This window comes from Mirounga angustirostris, unplaced genomic scaffold, assembly GCF_029215605.1.
Source record: "Mirounga angustirostris isolate CCGP_5_RB_7025 unplaced genomic scaffold, mMirAng1.0.hap1 SCAF_11, whole genome shotgun sequence".
Taxonomy (NCBI): Eukaryota; Metazoa; Chordata; class Mammalia; order Carnivora; family Phocidae; genus Mirounga; species Mirounga angustirostris.
Window position 1 is genome coordinate 41367725 of NW_026991719.1, and position 19815 is coordinate 41387539.

Below are 19815 nucleotides of genomic sequence, written 5' to 3' on the forward strand. Positions count from 1 at the left end.
GAGACTGGATCTCTGGGGCTCCTGGTAACTTTGTGCTTTAGAAACAAGGCACCTTAGCAAACAGCAAGGGTTTAGGTGGGGAAAGAAGGGCCATGTGACTCAAAGGCATTCAGGCTCTTTAATGTCTGAGGAGGTGGGGAAGAAGTCAATGGTGAGGTGTTTCCGGGAAATTCTGCAGGCCTTGTAGTTCTCTAAGCCCCTGAAAAAGAGGACAGAAGAGACTGAGCAGAGACTGGGTCCAGGCCTCCACCCAGGCTTGCTGTGACCTCCCCTCCCTCAGAGCCAGCCTGGCTCCAGCTTGGCTCCAGCTTAGAGAGAAAGATGGTCCTTCCCATCCCTGGCTCTCTCCCTTCCTCAGGTCACACCACCCTGAACACGTCTGGAGATGGAGTGGGAGTGGGGTGAGCTGCTCTCACCTCTAGCAACATGTGGATATGGGCCTTGATATTCATGGAGTCCTTGGTGAGGCTGTCGCTGAGCCTGGAGAAAAGAAACAAGAAAGGGCGAAGTGGGCCCCACTTATGCTCATGAGGATGATGCTTCCGCATCACTTCCAGAACTACCTGCGTCCTGGAGGACTTCCACGTGGCAGGCGGTAGGTCATGCTACTGCCCGACCACTCCTGTGTACAGATGCCTGGCCACCATCTGGACTGCACTGATTCAGAGATGCTGATTGAATCCCTACTCTATGCCAGGCAATTTTAGCTACTGGGGAGAGAACAGCAAACACAACAAACAAAAATCTCAGCCTTGTGGAGCTCGAGTTCTCATTAAGAGGGACAAATTATGGAATAACATCTAAAGTATGTCAGATGGCTATAAGTAAAATGAAAAAGTTAAATGATGAGAGAGGATAAGGAGTGCAGGAGCAGGGGCTACAGTTCTAATGAGAGTACTTAACAAATGGCTGCACGAGAAGCGTTTGAGTAAAGACTTAAAGAAGTGGATCATGTGGATAGATGGAAGACGAATGTTCCAGACACAAGGGCCAGCACATGCCAAGATGCTGAGGTGGGAGTGTACCTGGTGTGTCTGAAGCACAGCAAAGAGGCTGGTGTGGCTGAAGAAGACTAAGTGAAGGGGGAACTGTGGGAGGTGAGGTCAGAGAGGTAAGCTGGGGAGGCAGATCGTGTGAAACCCACAAGGCTCTGACTTTTACTCTAAGTGAAATGGGAGCCAAGGGAGGCATGTGATCAGAGAAGGGATGTGCACTGACAAGGGTTTTTTTTTAAGATTTTATTTATTTATTTGAGAGAGAGAGCGAGAGAGAGTGAGTGAGCATGAGCAGGGGGAGGGGCAGAGGGAGAGGAGGAAGCAGACTCCCTGCTGAGCAGGGAGCCCGATGCGGGGCTCGATCCCAGGACACTGAGATCATGACCTGAGCTGAAGTCAGATGCTTAACCGACTGAGCCACCCAGGCGCCCCACCGACTAGGGTTTAAGCAGATCCATCTGGCTGCGGTGTGGAGGACTGGGGATAAGGAGAGCTAGTGTGGAAGCAGGAAGTCCAGTGAGAAGGCTACTGTAATAGCCCAGGTGAGAGACAGAGACTCAGACCAGTGTCAGCAGCTGAGGTGATGATTAGTGACTGGATTTGGAATATATTTTGAAGGCAGAATCAACAGGATTTACCAAACGGTTGGATGTCAGGTATGAGAGAGAGGACTCAAGGAAGATGCCAAGGCCTAAGCAACTGGGAAGCTGGAGTTGCCTGAAACCACTCTGGCCCTTGACTGTTGAGTTACATAAACCAGTCAGTTCCTTATATCTTCTGGGCCGATTGGGATCAGTCTCACCCAAAAGAATCCTAATTGATACAAAGGACCGAAGAAGGCCCTTCTGAAGAATAAAGAATGAGTAAGAGTTGAATAGTAAGAGAAGGTCTTTTCCCCAAAAAGGCCAAGAGGCGGGAAAGAGCTTTGGAAGAGCAGTCAGGAAGTCAGAGGGTTAGGAATTAAGTGAATCGTGGAAGGAAAGTGGTACAAGAGAAGGTCCGAGATGTAGGAAGGGGCTGGATCACTCAGGGTCTTGATACTATGATAAGAAAGGTGGATTTTATTGTGCTGAACTTCTATCAAAGTAGAAATCAATGTTAGGCAAACTAGATACGGTAAGGAAAGTAGAAGGTAACAATACAGAATGTTAAATTGGAAAAAAAAAAATACAGCACTGTAAACCCGTTTATATATCAGCATCTCCCAGATTTATATTTTCAGTCCAGACCCCTCTCCTGAACTCCAGCCTTGGGAGTTTTAACTACACCTTCCAAAACTCCACTTCAGTGTTTAATAAGCACCTTATACTGAACAGGTCCTAGGCTGAACTCCTGCATCTTCCTCTCCAAATCTGCTCCTTCTCCATCTTCTCCCTCTCAGATAATGGCAGCTCCATCCTTCTAGTTGTTCAACCCAAAACTCTCACACCCCACATCCAATCAAGCATTCTATTTAAAATTGCAACTGCTCCATCCTAGGCAATGTTTCATTTCTTTTTTTTTATTTTTTTAAGATTTATTTATTTGAGAGAGAGAGAGTAGAGGAGGGGCAAAGGGAGAGGGAGAAAGAGAAACCTCAAGCAGACTCCCCACTGAGCACAAACCCTCACACAGGGCTCAGTCTCAGGACCCTGAGATCATGACCTGAGCCAAAATCAAGAGTCTGGTGGCTTAACTGACTGAGCGACCCAGGCACCCATCCTTTTTTTAATTATTAAAGTATAATTGACATGTAACATTAGTTTCAGGGGTACAACATAATGATTCGATATTTGTATACATTGTGAAATGATCATCACAGTAAGACTAATTAGCATTTGTCATCATACAAAGTTACAAAAAAATTTTTCCCAAGCAATGTTTTTTCTCTCCGTCCCCTGCTGTTCTCTGTAGCATTGCCGACCTGGGACACACTACATCACTTACTTATTTTTTATTGTCTGGCTTCCCTGACTAGAATGTAAGCGATGTAAGGGCAGAGGACAGAGACCAGTCTGCTTTGTTCCCTGCTGTATCCCCAGGATGCAAACTGTGTGTGGCACATAGTAGGCGCCAATGTATGTTGAATGAATGACTGAATGACCACTCCATTCAAAGGTACCTGAAGTCCTCAGGAGACGGTTGAGTGTATGTTTAAAGACAAGAAATCAATGAAACATGGTATTGTTGCCGAGAGCAAGAATGCTTTCAAGAATATCTGGGGTAGTACTCAAAGAACAGAGTAATGAACCTGATCAGCTTCTAAGGGCAATCTGAACATCAGTAAAGAGAACAAAATTAGTTAATGGTACAAGCGTAGTCTAGGAAAGGCTATGAGTTGCAACACTTTTAAAAAAAAGGAGAAAAATACAAAGTCTACCAAATGCTAGTTGTAACACAAATGAGAGATGTTTAATTTTTTGCTACTGTTGCAATATATAAGGCAGTGTTAATAGTCAAATGGTTACTCTGTCTCTTCTCTCTTTTTTTAAAAAGATTTTATTTTGAAGCAGTCTCCACACCCAGGGTGGGGCTTGAACCCACAACCCTGAGATCAAGAGTCACGCGCTCCACACACTGAGTCAGCCAGGTGCCCCTATTCTGTCTCTTCTATAGTTACATGTCTCTGGACGTGTATTCCTTTCTGTGTAATCAGGAAAGAATATACACACAGATCTGATCCTCCCACTCCCCAAAGAAATATGCTAAAAATAAGAAGGACTGACAGTCCTTTTGGTTGCATAAAATAACCTGAAAGAAAGTTAGTTCGAAGTGTGTCCCAAGGAACAAAGTATTTTAAAGAGGAGAGTGAACTACCCAGACTCAAATCTTCATCTCCTAGAAAGATTAAACTTCTAGGAAGCGCTCCTAATTATAATAAAATAACAAGAGACTCAATCACATTTCTCATTACACTAATAAACCAGATAAATATATCAAAAAGATCAGACAAGGAGGGAGGCACTGATAATTTAAATATATTTTTGGGAAAGACATCAAGTCTCAAAAAATTAAAATTTCTATCTGAAAGGCTCAGGAATCCTGTGACATAACCAGGAAAGTTTTGTTATAAAAAATGGATGTGGGGCGCCTGGGTGGCTCAATCGGTTAAGCGTCTGCCTTCGGCTCGGGTCATGATCCCAGGGTCCTGGGATCGAGCCCTGCATTGGGCTCCCTGCTCGGCAGGAAGCCTGCTTCTCCCTCTCCCGCTCTCCCTGGTGTTCCCTCTCTCGTTCTCTGTCAAATAAATAAATAAAATCTTAAAAAAAAAAAATGGATGTGGTCTAAATGACCACTAGTTCAGAACTGTGTTGGCCCATGAAAGCAGGCCCCTTGACCCCTTCACCAATTGGTCTGATCACTAAGATTTAGAAATCTCAGCAGATCTGAGGCTCTTTTGGGTCTACTAACACTGAAACCTTGGAGTGGTTTGAAAAGAGAAGAATTACTAAAACCACGAGAGAGCCAACTCTGGCAGAAATGAATGTAGGAATAAATATAACCCAGAAGGCATTTTAGATCAGTGGTATTCATTCTTGTGAGATGGTATTATCTAAGTGTATTGCTTGGTGTCCCCTCTCTTGGCATGTTTGCCTCTCTTGGCAATTCTGCTAACGTGGCAGTCACATGTGGTCCCCTTGCCAGGAATGCTCTCCCCAGATAGCCCCATGGCTTGTTCACTCAACCAAGAGACTCAAATGTCATTTCCCCTGGAAGGCCTTCCCTGCATTTCAAACCTCTCATCCACACTCCCAATTTCCCTTCCCTGCACAAAACCTTAAACTCAACTGTAGCCCATACTTTCTCCCCACATTACCTTCCCCTCCACCACCAGAGAACTGCTTCAATCCCCCCTTCAATCTGGTTCCAGCGCACCCTTTTAAATTCATTCAACAAACACAGAGTACCTATTGTATGCTATGTACTATTATATCTCCCTTTGTAAAGCTTATATCCTAATGGGCGAAGGCAATGAATTTTAGAAAGAAGTAAATCACACAGTAAACATTAAGAGGTCATAAGTAGAACAAGGGAGGGGAATGAGGAGTGCCAGGGGTTGCAATTTTTTTTTTTAAAGATTTTACCCATTTGAAAGAACTCAGGAGCAGCCAGATGGAAGAGGAATTTCCAAGGGTTTGGGGAGCTCTGTGCCAGAAACAGGACCAAGACCACGTGTATATTTCTTATTATAAATCACAACCTCACACGGCCCACCTCCGATCTCTCCAAACTGTATTCCATGAGGGGACCAAGGGTCTCTCTAGACCACACATACGATGACAGCCCTCAGTGCCCTGCTTAGGCTAAGCCCCTGGGCTTTCAGAGCTCTTGGGGTCCCACAGAACTTTTCCTCCAGTCTCAAGGGCTCCTCTGGCCACCTTCTTTGGCCTGGCTTCCTCTTTCTTTGCCCATGCTGCTCCCCCTCTGTACAGGGCTAGATAGCATTCCCCCCCAAAACTCATGTCCCCCCAGATCCTCAGAATGTGACCTTATCTGGAAATAGGGTTGTTGCAGATGTAATTTTAGATGAGGTCACACTGGAGTCGGGTGGGCTCTCCATCCAATACGACTGGTATCCTTATGAGAAGAGGCATAGAAACACGCAGGGGAGAAGGCCATGTGAGGCAGAGATCGGAATGATGCAGATAGAAGCCAAGGAACGCCAAGGATTGCCTGCAACCATGAGAAGTTAGGACAAGGCAAGGAAGTCTCCTCCCTTAGAGCAGGGCCCTGCTGACTCCATTTTGGACTTCTGGACTCCAAAACCCTGAGAGAATAAATTTCTCTTGTTTCAAAAAAAAAGATTTTACCCATTTAGAGAGAGAGAAAGAGAGAGAGAGAATGGGGAGGGGCAGAAGGGGAGGGAAAGGGACTCTCCAAGCAGACTCCCCGCTGAGCGCAGAGCTTGATGTGGGGCTCTATCCCATGATCCCGAGATCATGACCTGAGCTGAAACCAAGAGTCGGATGCTCAACTGACTGAGCTACCCAGTCACCCCCAGAGGTTGCAATTTTAAAGTTAGGTTACAGAAGGCCTCGTTTTGGAGGTGACATTTAAGAAAGACTCAAACCGAGTTAGGAGAAAGGAAGCCATGTATGTACCTAGGAAAAGCGTGTTATAGGCAGAGAGCACAGCCATGGCAGTCACCCTAAGGTGGGATCATTCTGAGCGTGTTTCAAGAAGCCCGGGAAGGTCAGTATGGTAAGAGTACAGTGAACAAGCAGGAAAATTATAGGGGGTGAATTCAGAGGTAACTTGTTTTACTGTTACTGATTTATAGGCCGAAACCTCCTGGAACTGGTCAAAATTAGGCCTTCAAGGAACTCTTCTGTCTTGTTCACTGCTGCCTCCCCACTGCTAAGTACAGATCCTGCCATAGAACAGACAGCCAACAAATGTGTGTGAATGAACAATACAAAGACCATTTACTGAGTGGTTACTATGTGCTACACTTGGGGCTAAGCTTTGCGTCTCCACTTTCCTCAGCCCTAGCCCTGAGGAGGAGAGAAATGGACCCTGAAGTCTCACCCCAGGGAGCCGTGGGGAAAGGGAGAAGGGTGTTGCAAATGGTGGCATTTTAGACACTATCCTCATAGAATGGACTTACTCTGTGAGGAGATTGCTCTTACGATCAATGAACTTGAGAGCTTCTGCCAGTGTCAACTCCAGGAAAAAACCATATCCAAGGGCCACGTAGATTCTTGAAGTGTCTGGGCTGAGGAAACAATGGTTAAAGGAAGTGGGGGAAGTCCTTATTATCACTGTTTAGCATACTATACAGTTCAATGAAGATTTTTTTTTTTTTAGTCCACTCCTCCCACCTTCCCCTGGGAGGGCAGGGATTTTGTCCTATTCGATTCACTGTCATATCCCCAGCACCTAGCACAGCGTCTGGACCATAGCAAATACTCAAAAAATATTTGTTGAATGAAGGAAGGGGGAAGCTGAGCCCTGTGGGCTCAGAGGGGCAGGTAGACACTCACACAACTGTGTCAACGAAGAAGTTACAGCCCAAATCCACCTGCATATATAACTCCGAGGGCTTAGCTTCCTGCGGGGCCAGGGAAAAAAAGGGAGGGGTCAGTGGTCAACTTTCAGGTCAGCTGACAGGTTTTGGTCTGGGATCTCTCCTCCCATCCCCCTCCCTTGCCCACACACACCAAAATGGTACCTAACCTTGGTGTTTTTACCTGAAGTCGCTCAATGACATTTCTCAGTTGAAGGTATTTGGCCAGCTGCTCATATACCTTGTCACGATGGTCCAGCACTTTTCTGATGGGACAAGAGGACAATGGTGACCAACAGGAAGCCCTGGCCCTCTCAGAATACCTCATATTATGACTGAGACCCTCATGTTGCCGTGCCCTAAAGAAGCATTTTAGTGCAGAAGTTAAGATTTGAATTGTGAGTCAGACTGCTTGGGTTTGAACCCAGGCTCTCCTTTTTTACTAGTTGTGTGACTTTGGCAAGTAAGTAAAGTCTTTAAGATTCAATTTCCCTATCTATAAAAAAGGGATGACAAATATTACCTCACGGAGTCATTAGGAGAATTAAATGAGTGTTTACTACAAAGTACTTATAATAGTGCCTAACCAAATAGTAAGCTCTATATATGCATTAGCTATAATTTATTAGTACTATTATCACACTCTACTCCCAATGCCTCCCTCCAATCAGAATATCCCATTCTCAAAAAAAAAAGTGTCCCTTTCTCACCCTAGAAAAATCTTCCATCCCTTTAGAATGTTCATTATCCTACTTCTGAACACGCTACTTCCTGCTCAGATTAATGACAGTAATAATAATTTGTCATACTCATTGAGCCCGTAGTATCTATGTTAAATCCTTTACAAGGACTGAACACATTAAAAAACTCAAAACCACCCCATCAGGAAGGTTCCATCAATTTTCCCATTTCACAGATAAGAAAACCGAGGCACAAAAAGGCGAGGGAGGGTACAACGTCTTCACACGGATGGCGAAATGGCCAAGCCAAGGATTCGAACCCGAGAACTCCCGCTTTGGACTCTAGCTCAACCGGTGAGAGGGAGGCCGCACATGCGCGGACACACCCTCCACTAAGACCGCCACATCCCAGCCCAAGTCGCACCCCGGGTGTCGCCCCTCCTTCTCGCTGGATCGGCGTACGGGGCCGGGCTCCGGACGCCTCCCCCACCAATCAGAAGGCTAGGCCCTGACTTCGAACGCCCCGCCCCCCCCCCACGTGGAACGTTCCACACGCCCGGCCCTCCACGCTGTCACTCACCGCAGGTCCCGCTGTAGCACGTCACAGATGAAGGCCTCATAGCGCAGCACTTTCTCCCCTGTGGATTCCAGGGCCCGCCGTTTAGGGGGCGTCGCCATGATGTGTTCCTGAGGAATGGGGAGGGGGTAGACCACGTTGACCACTCAGTTTGGCCTCCGGCACAGTACATCTGCACCCTCTCAACAGCAGGAGTGGGCTCGTCCGGCTCCTGCCGGGGGTTCTGCCTTCTGCCCCTCCCAACTCTGGGACTCGGCCACCCAGGGACACCCAAACGCGGCCCTCACCTTAGAGCCACCGGCAATAAGAACGGTTGCTATAAACCGTGGCTTCCGGGTGGCGCGGGTGAATGACGTACGACAAGGGCGCTGGCCAACCAAATAGCCAGGTGGGGAAGGCGGTTCTAAGTGGCTGAGAGCGGGAGAAGCGGAGGAGAGAAGGGCGGGGCTTCAGGGAATCCGGAGAGAGTACGCACGACCGCAGAGCGTGGGAACCGGGAGGCGCGCGGAGCCTGTGGGGACTGTGCGTGGCTCGCGGGGGCGGGCTTTCCTGGGATTTGGCGGGTTCTGGGGGAGGCGGGGCGCACAGGTGGAGGTAGAGCTTCGGAAGGAGACGGGCAAGAACTGATTATGGTTCTGGTTTGTAAAAGGAAGAGTTCCTCCCTGGGAACTATCGCCGTGGATTTTGATTTTTCACACCGGAGATTTGGGTTTGACTGCCGGTAATGGTAATGAATGTGAGCATTAAAAGAGAAATTTAAACGGAGACAGATTTTCTGAAATTCATCTTTGATAACTCCAGTTTTGCAACCTGCAATCCCTAACTGGGATCCAAGCAGATACTGACAACGCACTATGTCTATTACTTCGTTTAAGAGAGGCGTCAAGTGGAGGGTTGCTGAAGTCCTCGGCTCAAGATCGGCTATTCTGTAGTTAGAAATAGTTCCTCTGTCTTTATTTAAATGTGTAAACTTTTTATTTATTTGTATGCATTCAAATTAATGAATTTATTTTCCCATGTTAGATTTACAAATAATAGCATCAAACTCAGGAAGCCCAGGCTGAGTCTGAAGGGAGAACCCAGATACCAGATCCCTCAAATGCTGTTCCGCTTATAGGGCCTAGAGCCCCCACTCCTACCAGTGAAGTCTTCTCAACTACTTGGTGTGTTTCGTATGTAAAAGCAAGTTTTTCTTTCAAATGCTCAAAACCTAAGCAAGTCGAGCTTTTCTTTGCCCTTAGAACAAGATGATTGTAAAGGAAACATGATTTTTAAAAATATTTTTTGTAAATCTTCTTATGTTTCATATAGTTAAAATTACATTTGGTGTGACTGAAACAGACACCAGGTAGTTAGACAACTATTATTGAGTTAATCTATACCATTTTCCTGTGAAAAAAAAATGGTGTTATGTTTATTATCTTTATTTAACACAAAAGAACACAGAGTTCTAATGAGATGGAGATGGGTCCGTTCAAGTCTATTAACTTATATTTCACAAAAACATTTTTTACTTTTTTTTTTTTTTTTAAAGATTCTATTTATTTATTTGAGAGAGAGCACCAGCAGGGGGACGGACAGAGGGAGAAGCAGACTCCTGGCTGAGCCAGGAGCCTGACTTGGGGTCATGACCTGGGAGTCATGATCTTGGGATCATGACCTGAGCCCTAGGCAGACACTGAACCACCCAGGTGCCCCCATTTTTCACTCTAAAAAAAACATATACCCAACTTTATTTTTACATTTTAAACCTATAGAAAAGTTGGCAGTGAACACCCATAGAGCCTGCATTTAGACTGGACAAATGTTAATATTTGGCTGCATTTGCTTTCTCTCTTTCTGAACCACACAATAATTGTTGACCTGGCTGCATAGCATTCCATGTTTTGGATGGCCTCAGATTTTTGAGCCACTCCTATGTTATTGGATGTTTGGATGTGTCCTAGTTTTTTTCATTGGTATAATCCAGGATGGGATAATAAATAGTCTTTGTTTTCAGATTTTTGTGTACCACCATGATTATTTCCTTGTAGAAAGTAGAAATTAGGGCGCCTGGGTGGCTCAGTTGGTTAAGCGACTGCCTTCGGCTCAGGTCATGATCCTGGAGTCCCAGGATCGAGTCCCGCATCGGGCTCCCTGCTCAGCAGGGAGTCTGCTTCTCTCTCTGCCCCTCCGCCCTCTCATGTGCTCTCTCTCATTCTCTCTCTCTGAAATAAATAAATAAAATCTTAAAAAAAAAAAGAAAGTAGAAATTGATCTGAAGGAGGTCACTGCATTGGCAATCAAGTATTAAGTGACAATTATACACATATTCCCCATAACAAACTTCCTCATCTAAGCTCTGCATCAAGAGTTTGCTGATCCTTTTCCTACAGCCTGCAATCTAAGAATACAGTTTTCACTGTTTTAAATGCTTGAAAAAAGTAAAAGGAATAATATTTTGTGATGTTTGTAAAGTACATAAAATTCAGATTTCAGTGTCGAAAAATAAAGTTTTATTGGAACACAGCTATACTCATTTGCTTATTTATTGTCTGTAGATGCTATCATGCTTATTACTGGAAGAGTAGTTATTTGCCACAGAGACCGTGTAGCCTGAAAATCCTAAGGTATTAACTATCTGGCCTTTAATAGAAGTTTGCCAGCCCCAATCATGTCAGCTATATACAACCCTGTCAATCACCAATACATGTGTTGGGGCTCTATGTGGGCCTCCCAAGCTTCCACTGGTGACCTCTTACCTGGCTTATGGGTGGGCATTTTCATGCTGGTGCTTCTGGGAGACATGAGATAGACCATGTCTCTCATCTCCATTTGTATTTTCTTTCCCTCCCAGCCAACCCACCCACAAGGAAGGAAGAGTAAGAAATGACTGAGGCCCAGATGAGTTAGAACTTATGCATTCATTTACTGCCTACTTTATTTTCTACTGGATATTTGGAACCTGATAAGAATATATCTCATAAAATTGAAAAATAAAGGTAGGATTACAAAAAATACAAACAAATAGAAGATTAACATCAGGGAAAATTGGGATGTAGGTATGAAATTCACTTCTGTGCTTAATTGTGAATTTGTCTCTTATCTTCCTACAACAATAGCAAAAGGGGAAATGGAGTCAGTTATGTGATTTGTATTGTCCACAAGGAAAAAGCATACCAGCTCATCAGCAGAAGGAAATATTTCATGCCATTCTCTAGGAAACAATAAAATTAGAACTCTCCCTTACTTCCTACACTAAAATAAATTCCAGGTAGATTAAAGATTTAAATGATTTAAATGTAAAAGTGGAACCATCAGTGTGTGAGAAGGAAAAAAAGTGGGAGAATATTTATTTATTATCATCTTAGAGTGAAGTCCTTTCTAGTGATGACATAAAATTCTGAAGTCATGAGAGAATATATTGATACACTGTGTTCATAAAATTAATGTATGCACAATTAACCTTAAAAACCTTAAAGCCAAATGGCAAGTTGCAAAGAAAAATTTGCAACAGATGCAATCAATGGCTAGTTTACTTAATATGTAAAGTACTCCTACAAATCAATATAAAAGCCCAACAATTTGAAAGAAACTGGACAGAGACAATTCCTAGATATGCAGCTCACTTTTAAATACATGAAAATGTGTTCATCCTCAATCATAATAGAGAAATGCAAAATGAAACATGTGAAATGCTGTTTTTCATGTATCAGGTTGGAAAAGACCAAAAGGATTTGTAATATACTGCTGGTGTCACAGCTTAAATTTCCAGGAAGCAGATACTGACATGGAGTTAGAAGTGCAGGTGTATTGGGCACCTGTGAAAGAAAAGGGGGGAAGGAGGATTGGGCAGAGGGAGCTTCAGACCATGATGCCAACCAGACAGACTTGCAGCTAGCCCAACCTAGAGCTCCAGAGCAAATATTGCCTGTTAGAGGAGTCCCACCTAGCCCTTTGAACCCCCTCATTGTTTAGTCATAGGCTGGAGACAGCCCTGAGAATGGTAGGACCTTGGCGCTAAGGCTGAGGTGAAGCCCAGCAGAGCTAACTGGAGACTCAAGTAACTACATTTCTCACAGTTGGACAATGAGTCCTTTCTTGAAGAGGAATCTGAGAGGCTCATCTCCATGTTGGCTGCAGTTGACAGGTATGGGGGGAAGCCAGTATTGTTACATGTTGTTTAGGGAGTAAATACAGAAGTAGCTTTTTTTAATTTTAATTTTTTATTTTTCTTTATTTTTTTAAGTAGGCTCCATGCCCAGCTTGGAGCCCAATATGGGGCTTGAACTCACGACCCTGAGATCAAGACCTGAGCTGAAATCAAGAGTAGGACACTTAAACCAGACAAAGACCCCATCAAAAAGGAGAATTACAGACCAATATCCCTGATGAACATGGATGCAAAAATTCTCACCAAAATACTAGCCAATAGGATCCAACAGTACATTAAAAGGATTATTCACCATGACCAAGTGGGATTTATCCCTGGGCTGCAAGGTTGGTTCAACATCCGCAAATCAATCAACGTGATACAATACATTAATGAAAGAACAAGAATCATATGATCTTCTCAATAGATGCAGAAAAAGCATTTGACAAAGTATAGCATCCTTTCTTGATCAAAACTCTTCAGAGTATAGGGATAGAGGGAACATACCTCAATATCATAAAAGCCATCTATGAAAAACCTACAGCGAATATCATTCTCAATGGGGAAAAACTGAGAGCTTTCCCCCTAAGGTCAGGAACGCGGCAGGGATGTCCACTATCACCACTGCTATTCAACATAGTATTAGAAGTCCTAGCCACAGCAATCAGACAACAAAAAGAAATAAAAGGCATCCAAATCAGCAAAGAAGAAGTCAAACTCTCACTCTTTGCAGATGATATGATACTTTATGTGGAAAACCCAAAAGACTCCACCCCAAAACTGCTAGAACTCATACAGGAATTCAGTAAAGTGGCAGGATATAAAATCAATGCACAGAAATCAGTGGCATTCCTATACACCAACAACAAGACAGAAGAAAGAGAAATTAAGGAGTTGATCCCATTTACAATTGCACCCAAAACCATAAGATACCTAGGAATAAATCTAACCAAAGAGGCAAAGGATCTGTACTCAGAAAACTATAAAATACTCATGAAAGAAATTGAGGAAGACACAAAGAAATGGAAAAACATTCCATGCTCATGGATTGGAAGAACAAATATTGTGAAGATGTCAATGCTACCTAGAGCAATCTACACATTCAATGCAATCCCCATCAAAATACCATCCACTTTTTTCAAAGAAATGGAACAAATAATCCTAAAATTTGTATGGAACCAGAAAAACCCTGAATAGCTAGAGGGATGTTGAAAAAGAAAAGCAAAGCTGATGGCATCACAATTCCGGACTTCCAGCTCTATTACAAAGCTGTCATCATCAAGACAGTATGGTACTGGCACAAAAACAGACACATAGATAAATGAAACAGAATAGAGAGCCCAGAATTGGACCCTCAACTCTATGGTCAACTCATCTTTGACAAAGCAGGAAAGAATGTCCAATGGAAAAAAGACAGTCTCTTCAACAAATGGTGTTGGTAAAATTGGACAGCCTCATGCAGAAGAATGAAACTGGGCCATTTCCTTACACCACACACAAAAATAGACTCAAAATGGTTGAAGGACCTAAATGTGAGACAGGAGTCCATCAAAATCCTAGAGGAGAACACAGGCAGCAACCTCTTCGACCTCAGCCGCAGCAACTTCTTCCTAGAAACATCACCAAAGGCAAGGGAAGCAAGGGCAAAAATGAACTATTGGGACTTCATCAAGATAAAAAGCTTTTGCACAGCAAAGGAAACAGTCAACAAAACCAAAAGACAACCGACAGAACGGGAGAAGATATTTGCAAACGACATATCAGATAAAGGGCTAGTATCCAAAATCTATAAAGAACTTATCAGACTCAACACCCAAAGAACAAAGAATCCAATCAAGAAATGGGCAGAAGAGATGAACAGACATTTTTCCAAAGAAGACATCCAAATGGCCAACAGACACATGAAAAAGTGCTCAACATCGCTCGGCATCAGGGAAATCCAAATCAAAACCTCAATGAGATACCACCTCACACCAGTCAGAATGGCTAAAATTAACAAGTCAGGAAATGACAGATGTTGGCGGGGATGCGGAGAAAGGGGAACCCTCCTACACTGTTGGTGGGAATGCAAGCTGGTGCAGCCACTCTGGAAAACAGTATGGAGGTTCCTCAAAAAGTTGAAAATAGAGCTACCATATGATCCAGCAATTGCACTACTGGGTATTTACCCCCAAGATACAAAAGTAGAGATCCGAAAGGGTACGTGCACCCCGATGTTTATGGCAGCAATGTCCACAATAGCCAAACTGTGGAAAGAGCCAAGATGTCCATCGACAGATGAATGGATAAAGAAGATGTGATATATATATATATATATATACACATACATATACACAATGGAATATTATGCAGCCATCAAAAGGAATGAAATCTTGCCATTTGCAACGACATGGATGGAACTGGAGGGTATTATGCTGAGCGAAATAAGTCAAAAAGAAAAAGACATGTATCATATGACCTCACTGATATGAGGAATTCTTTTTATTTATTTATTTATTTATTTATTTGAGAGAGAGAGAATGAAAGAGAGCATGAGAGTGAGGAGGGTCAGAGGGAGAAGCAGACTCCCTGCTGAGCAGGGAGCCCGATGTGGGACTCGATCCCGGGACTCCAGGATCATGACCTGAGCCGAAGGCAGTCGCCTAACCAACTGAGCCACCCAGGCGCCCCTATATGAGGAATTCTTCATCTCAGGAAACAAACTGAGGGTTGCTGGAGTGGGGGGTGGGGTGGGAGGGATGGGGTGACAGGGTGATAGACACTGGGGAGGGTATGTGCTCTGGTAAGCACTGTGAATTGTGCAAGACTGTTGAATCTCAGATCTGTACCTCTGAAACAAATAATGCAATATATGTTAAGAAAAAAAAAAAAGAACAAGATAGCAGGAGGGGAAGAATGAAGGGGGGAATCAGAGGGGGAGACGAACCATGAGAGACGATGGACTCTGAAAAACAAACTGAGGGTTCTAGAGGGGAGGGGGGTGGGAAGATGGGTTAGCCTGGTGATGGGTATTAAAGAGGGCACATTCTGCATGGGGCACTGGGTGTTATGCACAAACAATGAATCATGGAACACTACATCTAAAACTAATGATGTAATGTATTGTGATTAACATAACAATAAAAAATTTTAAAAAAAAGAGTAGGACACTTAACCGACTGAGCTACCCAGGTGCCCCTAAAAATAACCATCATTTGGTTTTATGAAGTAAAATATTTCAGATTACAGCCAAACAACCTTTGAAAGCGAATTTGTTTATGGATAATACAAAAGAGTTATTTGGAACCATGGACATATAGTGCCATGATGACTATGTATAATATGTAATAGAAATATATGCTTTCTGAACTATTATTAGTCTGCTGAATTCATGCTAATCAAACTAAACTATGGCTGTATCTTTATAACTGAGTTCTAATAGATAATGGGCATAATTTAGTCAGGTACTATATAGAATGTTAGTAATGAAGCCATATATTTAATGTGTGGATTTAAATATTCTAAACAATCCTCTGTGGTCCTTTTTCTGTAAAAGGATGAGAGAATAAACATTTTAGAATTTGCAAACCATTAAAAGACATCAGGTAATGGAATGCATGAAAAAAAACAAGACCCATCTATATCCTGCCTATGAGAGACTCATTTCAGACCAAAAGACATCCACAGATTGAAAGTGAGGGGATGGTGAAACATCGATCATGCAAATGGATGTCAAAAGAAAGCTGGGGCTGCATCTGGGTGGCTCAGTCAATTAAGCATCTGCCTTCAGCTCAGGTCATGATCTCAGAGTCCTGGGATCGAGCCCCACATTGGCTCTCTGCCTCTCCCCACGCTATGCTCTCTCTCTCTTCCTCTCTCTCTCTCAAGTAAATAAATAAAATCTTTTTTTAAAAGTTCCAGAAGAAAACGGGGGTTGCAATACTTACTTTGGACAAAATAGACTTTAAAAAAAAAGACTTAACAAGAGACAAAGGACACTTTATACTAATAAAGGGGACAACCAACAAGAAGATATAACAATTATAAATGTTTATGCACCCAACATGGGAGCACCCAAATACATAAAACAGTTAATAACAAACATAAAGGAACTAATCGACAGTAATACAATAATAGTAGAGGCAGACGCTCAACTGACTGAGCCACCCAGGCGCCCCCAAGAAACAGAAAATCAAACAGGAAACAGTGGTTTTGAATAACACTGGACCAGATGGATTTAACAGATATATTCAGAACAATCCATCCTAAAACAGAAGAATACACATTCTTTTCAAATGTACATGGAACATTCTCCAGAATAGATCACGTATTAGCCCACAAAGCCAGCCTCAACATTTTTCTAGCTATGTCTCCTGAGGCATGGGAAATAAAAGCAAAAATAAACTATTGGGACTACATCAAAACAAAAAACTTCTACACAGCAGAGGAAACAACCAACAAAACTAAAAGAAAACCTACTGAATGGGAGAAGATATTTGCAAATGACATATTCGATAAAGGGTTAGTATCCAAAATACATAAAGAACTTCTAAAATTCCACACCAAAACCCCCCCCCATCAAATAATGCAATTAAAAAATGGGCAGAAGGCATGAACAGACATTTCTCCAAAGAAAACATACAGATGGCCAACAGACACATGAAAAGATGTTCAACATCACTTATCAGTAGGGAAATGCAAATCAAAACTATAATGAGATATCACTGCACACCTGTCAAAATGGCTAAAATCAACACAAGAAACAAGTGTTGTGGAGGACGTGGAGAAAAAGGAACACTCATGCACTGTTGGTGGGAATGCAAACTGGTACAGCCACTCTGGAAAACAGTACGGAGGTTCCTCAAAAATTAAAAATAGAACTACTGTATGATCCAGTAATCACCCTACTGGGTATTTACCTAAAGAATATGAAAACACTAATTCAAAGGGATGTATGCATTCCTATATTTATTGCAGCATTATTTACAATAGCCAAGCTATGGAAACAGCCCAAATGTCCATGGATAGAGGAATGGATAAAGAAGAAGTGGTATACATATACAATGGAATAGCATTCAGCCATAAAAAAAAAAATGAAATCTTGCCATTTGCAATGACATGGATGGAACTAGAGAGTATAATGCTAAGGAAAATAAGTCAGTCAGAGAAAGACAGACACCATACGATTTTACTCCTGTGTGGAATTTAGGAAACAAAACAAATGAACAAAGGTAAGAAACAAAAGACAAACCAAGAAATCTTCTTTTTTTAAAAGATTTTATTTATTTATTTGACAGAGAGAGAGAGACAGTGAGAGAGGGAACACAAGCAGGGAGAGTCGGAGAGGGAGAAGCAGGCTTCCCACTGAGCAGCGAGCCCGACGTGGGGCTCAATCCCAGGACCCCGGGACCATGACCCCAGCCGAAGGCAGACGCTCAACCAACTGAACCACCCAGGGGCCCCCAAGAAACAGATTCTTAACTATAGAGAACAAACTGGAGGTTGCCAGAGGGGAGGTAGGTGGGGGGATGGGTGAAATAGGTGAAGGGGATTAAGAGTACACTTATACTGATAGGCAGAGTAAATATGGAACTGTTGAATCACTATATTGTACATCTAAAACTAATATAACACTGTATGTTTACTACACTCAAAATAAAAAATATGAATAAGTATCAATGTGACTCATGATGTCTTTTATGGTTAAAAATGTACTTATTTCCTAGCTCTGTTTGTGGAAAAGACTTAGAAGCAATGGTCAGTGCAGGACACTGAGCATTCCCAGTATCTGGATGGGAGCCTTATATATACCATTACTCACTAAAAGCAATCAGGGAGTGATTTTCCACTGTAGAAGGAAATGTATAAAATGATATTGGACCATTATGTTATTCCAGCTGGCTAGGAATCTTTCAAAGACTACTGTTGTCATGTTAAAAGAATTCAGAAACCAATTGAAAAAGCGTCCACTGGTGAAAGATGGGACAATTTGAGCACCATTAGAGATAACTGCAATGGATCAAAGCACATTAAATATGTTTAAATCCAAAAGTTCATATTGATATAAAAACAACTCTTTCGTCACATTTGGAGATGCTCATAAACCACTTCATTAATTTAAAATTTGCTTAAATAGGGCGCCTGGGTGGCTCAGTTGGTTAAGCGACTGCCTTCGGCTCAGGTCATGATCCTGGAGTCCCGGGATCGAGTCCCGCATCGGGCTCCCTGCTCAGCAGGGAGTCTGCTTCTCCCTCTGACCCTCCCCCCTCTCATGCTCTCTCTCTCTCATTCTCTCTCTCAAATAAATAAATAAAATCTTAAAAAAAAATTGCTTAAATAAAGGTGAAGAATCAAACATTTATTCTGCTTTTCTTGTACCATTTTTTAAAAAGATTTTATTTATTTATTTGAGAGAGAGAGAATGAGAGACAGAGAGGACGAGAGGGAGGAGGGCAGAGGGAGAAGCAGACCCCCTGCTGAGCAGGGAGCCCGATGCGGGACTCGATCCCGGGACTCCAGGATCATGACCTGAGCCGAAGGCAGTCGCTTAACCAACTGAGCCACCCAGGCGCCCCTCTTGTACCATTTTTGATCAAAGATAATATTAGATGAGAGAAAGCTTTTCTTTATAAAAAGTGCTTTTCTAACAAGTGAAGAAGAGTGATAGAAAATCATTTTGTAAACCATTTTGAGTTAGTGTAATTAGGCAATAACCACCAATTACTAATAAAATCACACAAAAAAAATGACTGACAATCTAGCATCCCAACCTGATGAAAGCACATTGGTCACACCACCTCTGGAGCATAAATGACATAAGGGACAAAAAATTGAATCAGAATCTTATCAATAGAGCTACCCACCAATTGGCCAGAAATGTAGAAAACAGAGGAACATGTAAACTAATACCGTGGGGTGCATTTGGAAATTCATTCCAAATACATTCATTGAACTTCTTCAAGACTATCTCTTTTCATCAACAAATACATGCAAGGAGGGATAAGAGGTGGATAAGGAGTACATAGATTAAGAAATATAAGAAAGATATCAACCAGCTATAATGTGTGAGACTTATTTGCATCATGATTCAAGCAATTCATTTAAAAATGTATGATATAATTGGGGACATTTGAACACTAGACACTTGCTGATAATCTGGAATTGTAAAATTTTTAGGTGTGGTAATGATATTATAGTCATTACTTTCAAAGGCATTCTTATTTGGAGGGGTAACATTAAACATAACTAAGAAGAAATTATAGGGTGTCTGGAATTTGCTTTGAAATAATCCAGGGGAACGGAGGCAGGGATATAGAAAAAAAGTTCATACCTTGTATTTGGGTGTTATATCTCAAGTCATAACAGTTTCCTCCGTTTTTAAATGAAATTGATTTGGTGGAGAATTCTGGTTATTGGCTCTAGTAGAATGTCCCATAACCTGGACTCAACTGATTTTTTAATCATGG

At 42.6% G+C, this 19815-nt stretch overlaps 1 protein-coding gene across 1 annotated transcript; it reads right to left on the minus strand.

Annotated features, from left to right (window-relative positions):
- Positions 1–99: 99 nt before the first annotated feature.
- Positions 100–8659, minus strand: UXT (ubiquitously expressed prefoldin like chaperone). Its single transcript, XM_064573998.1, has 7 exons — positions 8526–8659; positions 8242–8348; positions 7166–7247; positions 6959–7026; positions 6583–6690; positions 417–480; positions 100–199 (listed from the first exon to the last, which is right to left on the minus strand). Exons 2-7 carry the CDS (start codon positions 8337–8339, stop codon positions 146–148), a joined length of 474 nt encoding a protein of 157 aa, XP_064430068.1. The 5' UTR covers positions 8340–8348; positions 8526–8659; the 3' UTR covers positions 100–145.
- Between the last annotated feature and the right edge of the window lie 11156 nt (positions 8660–19815).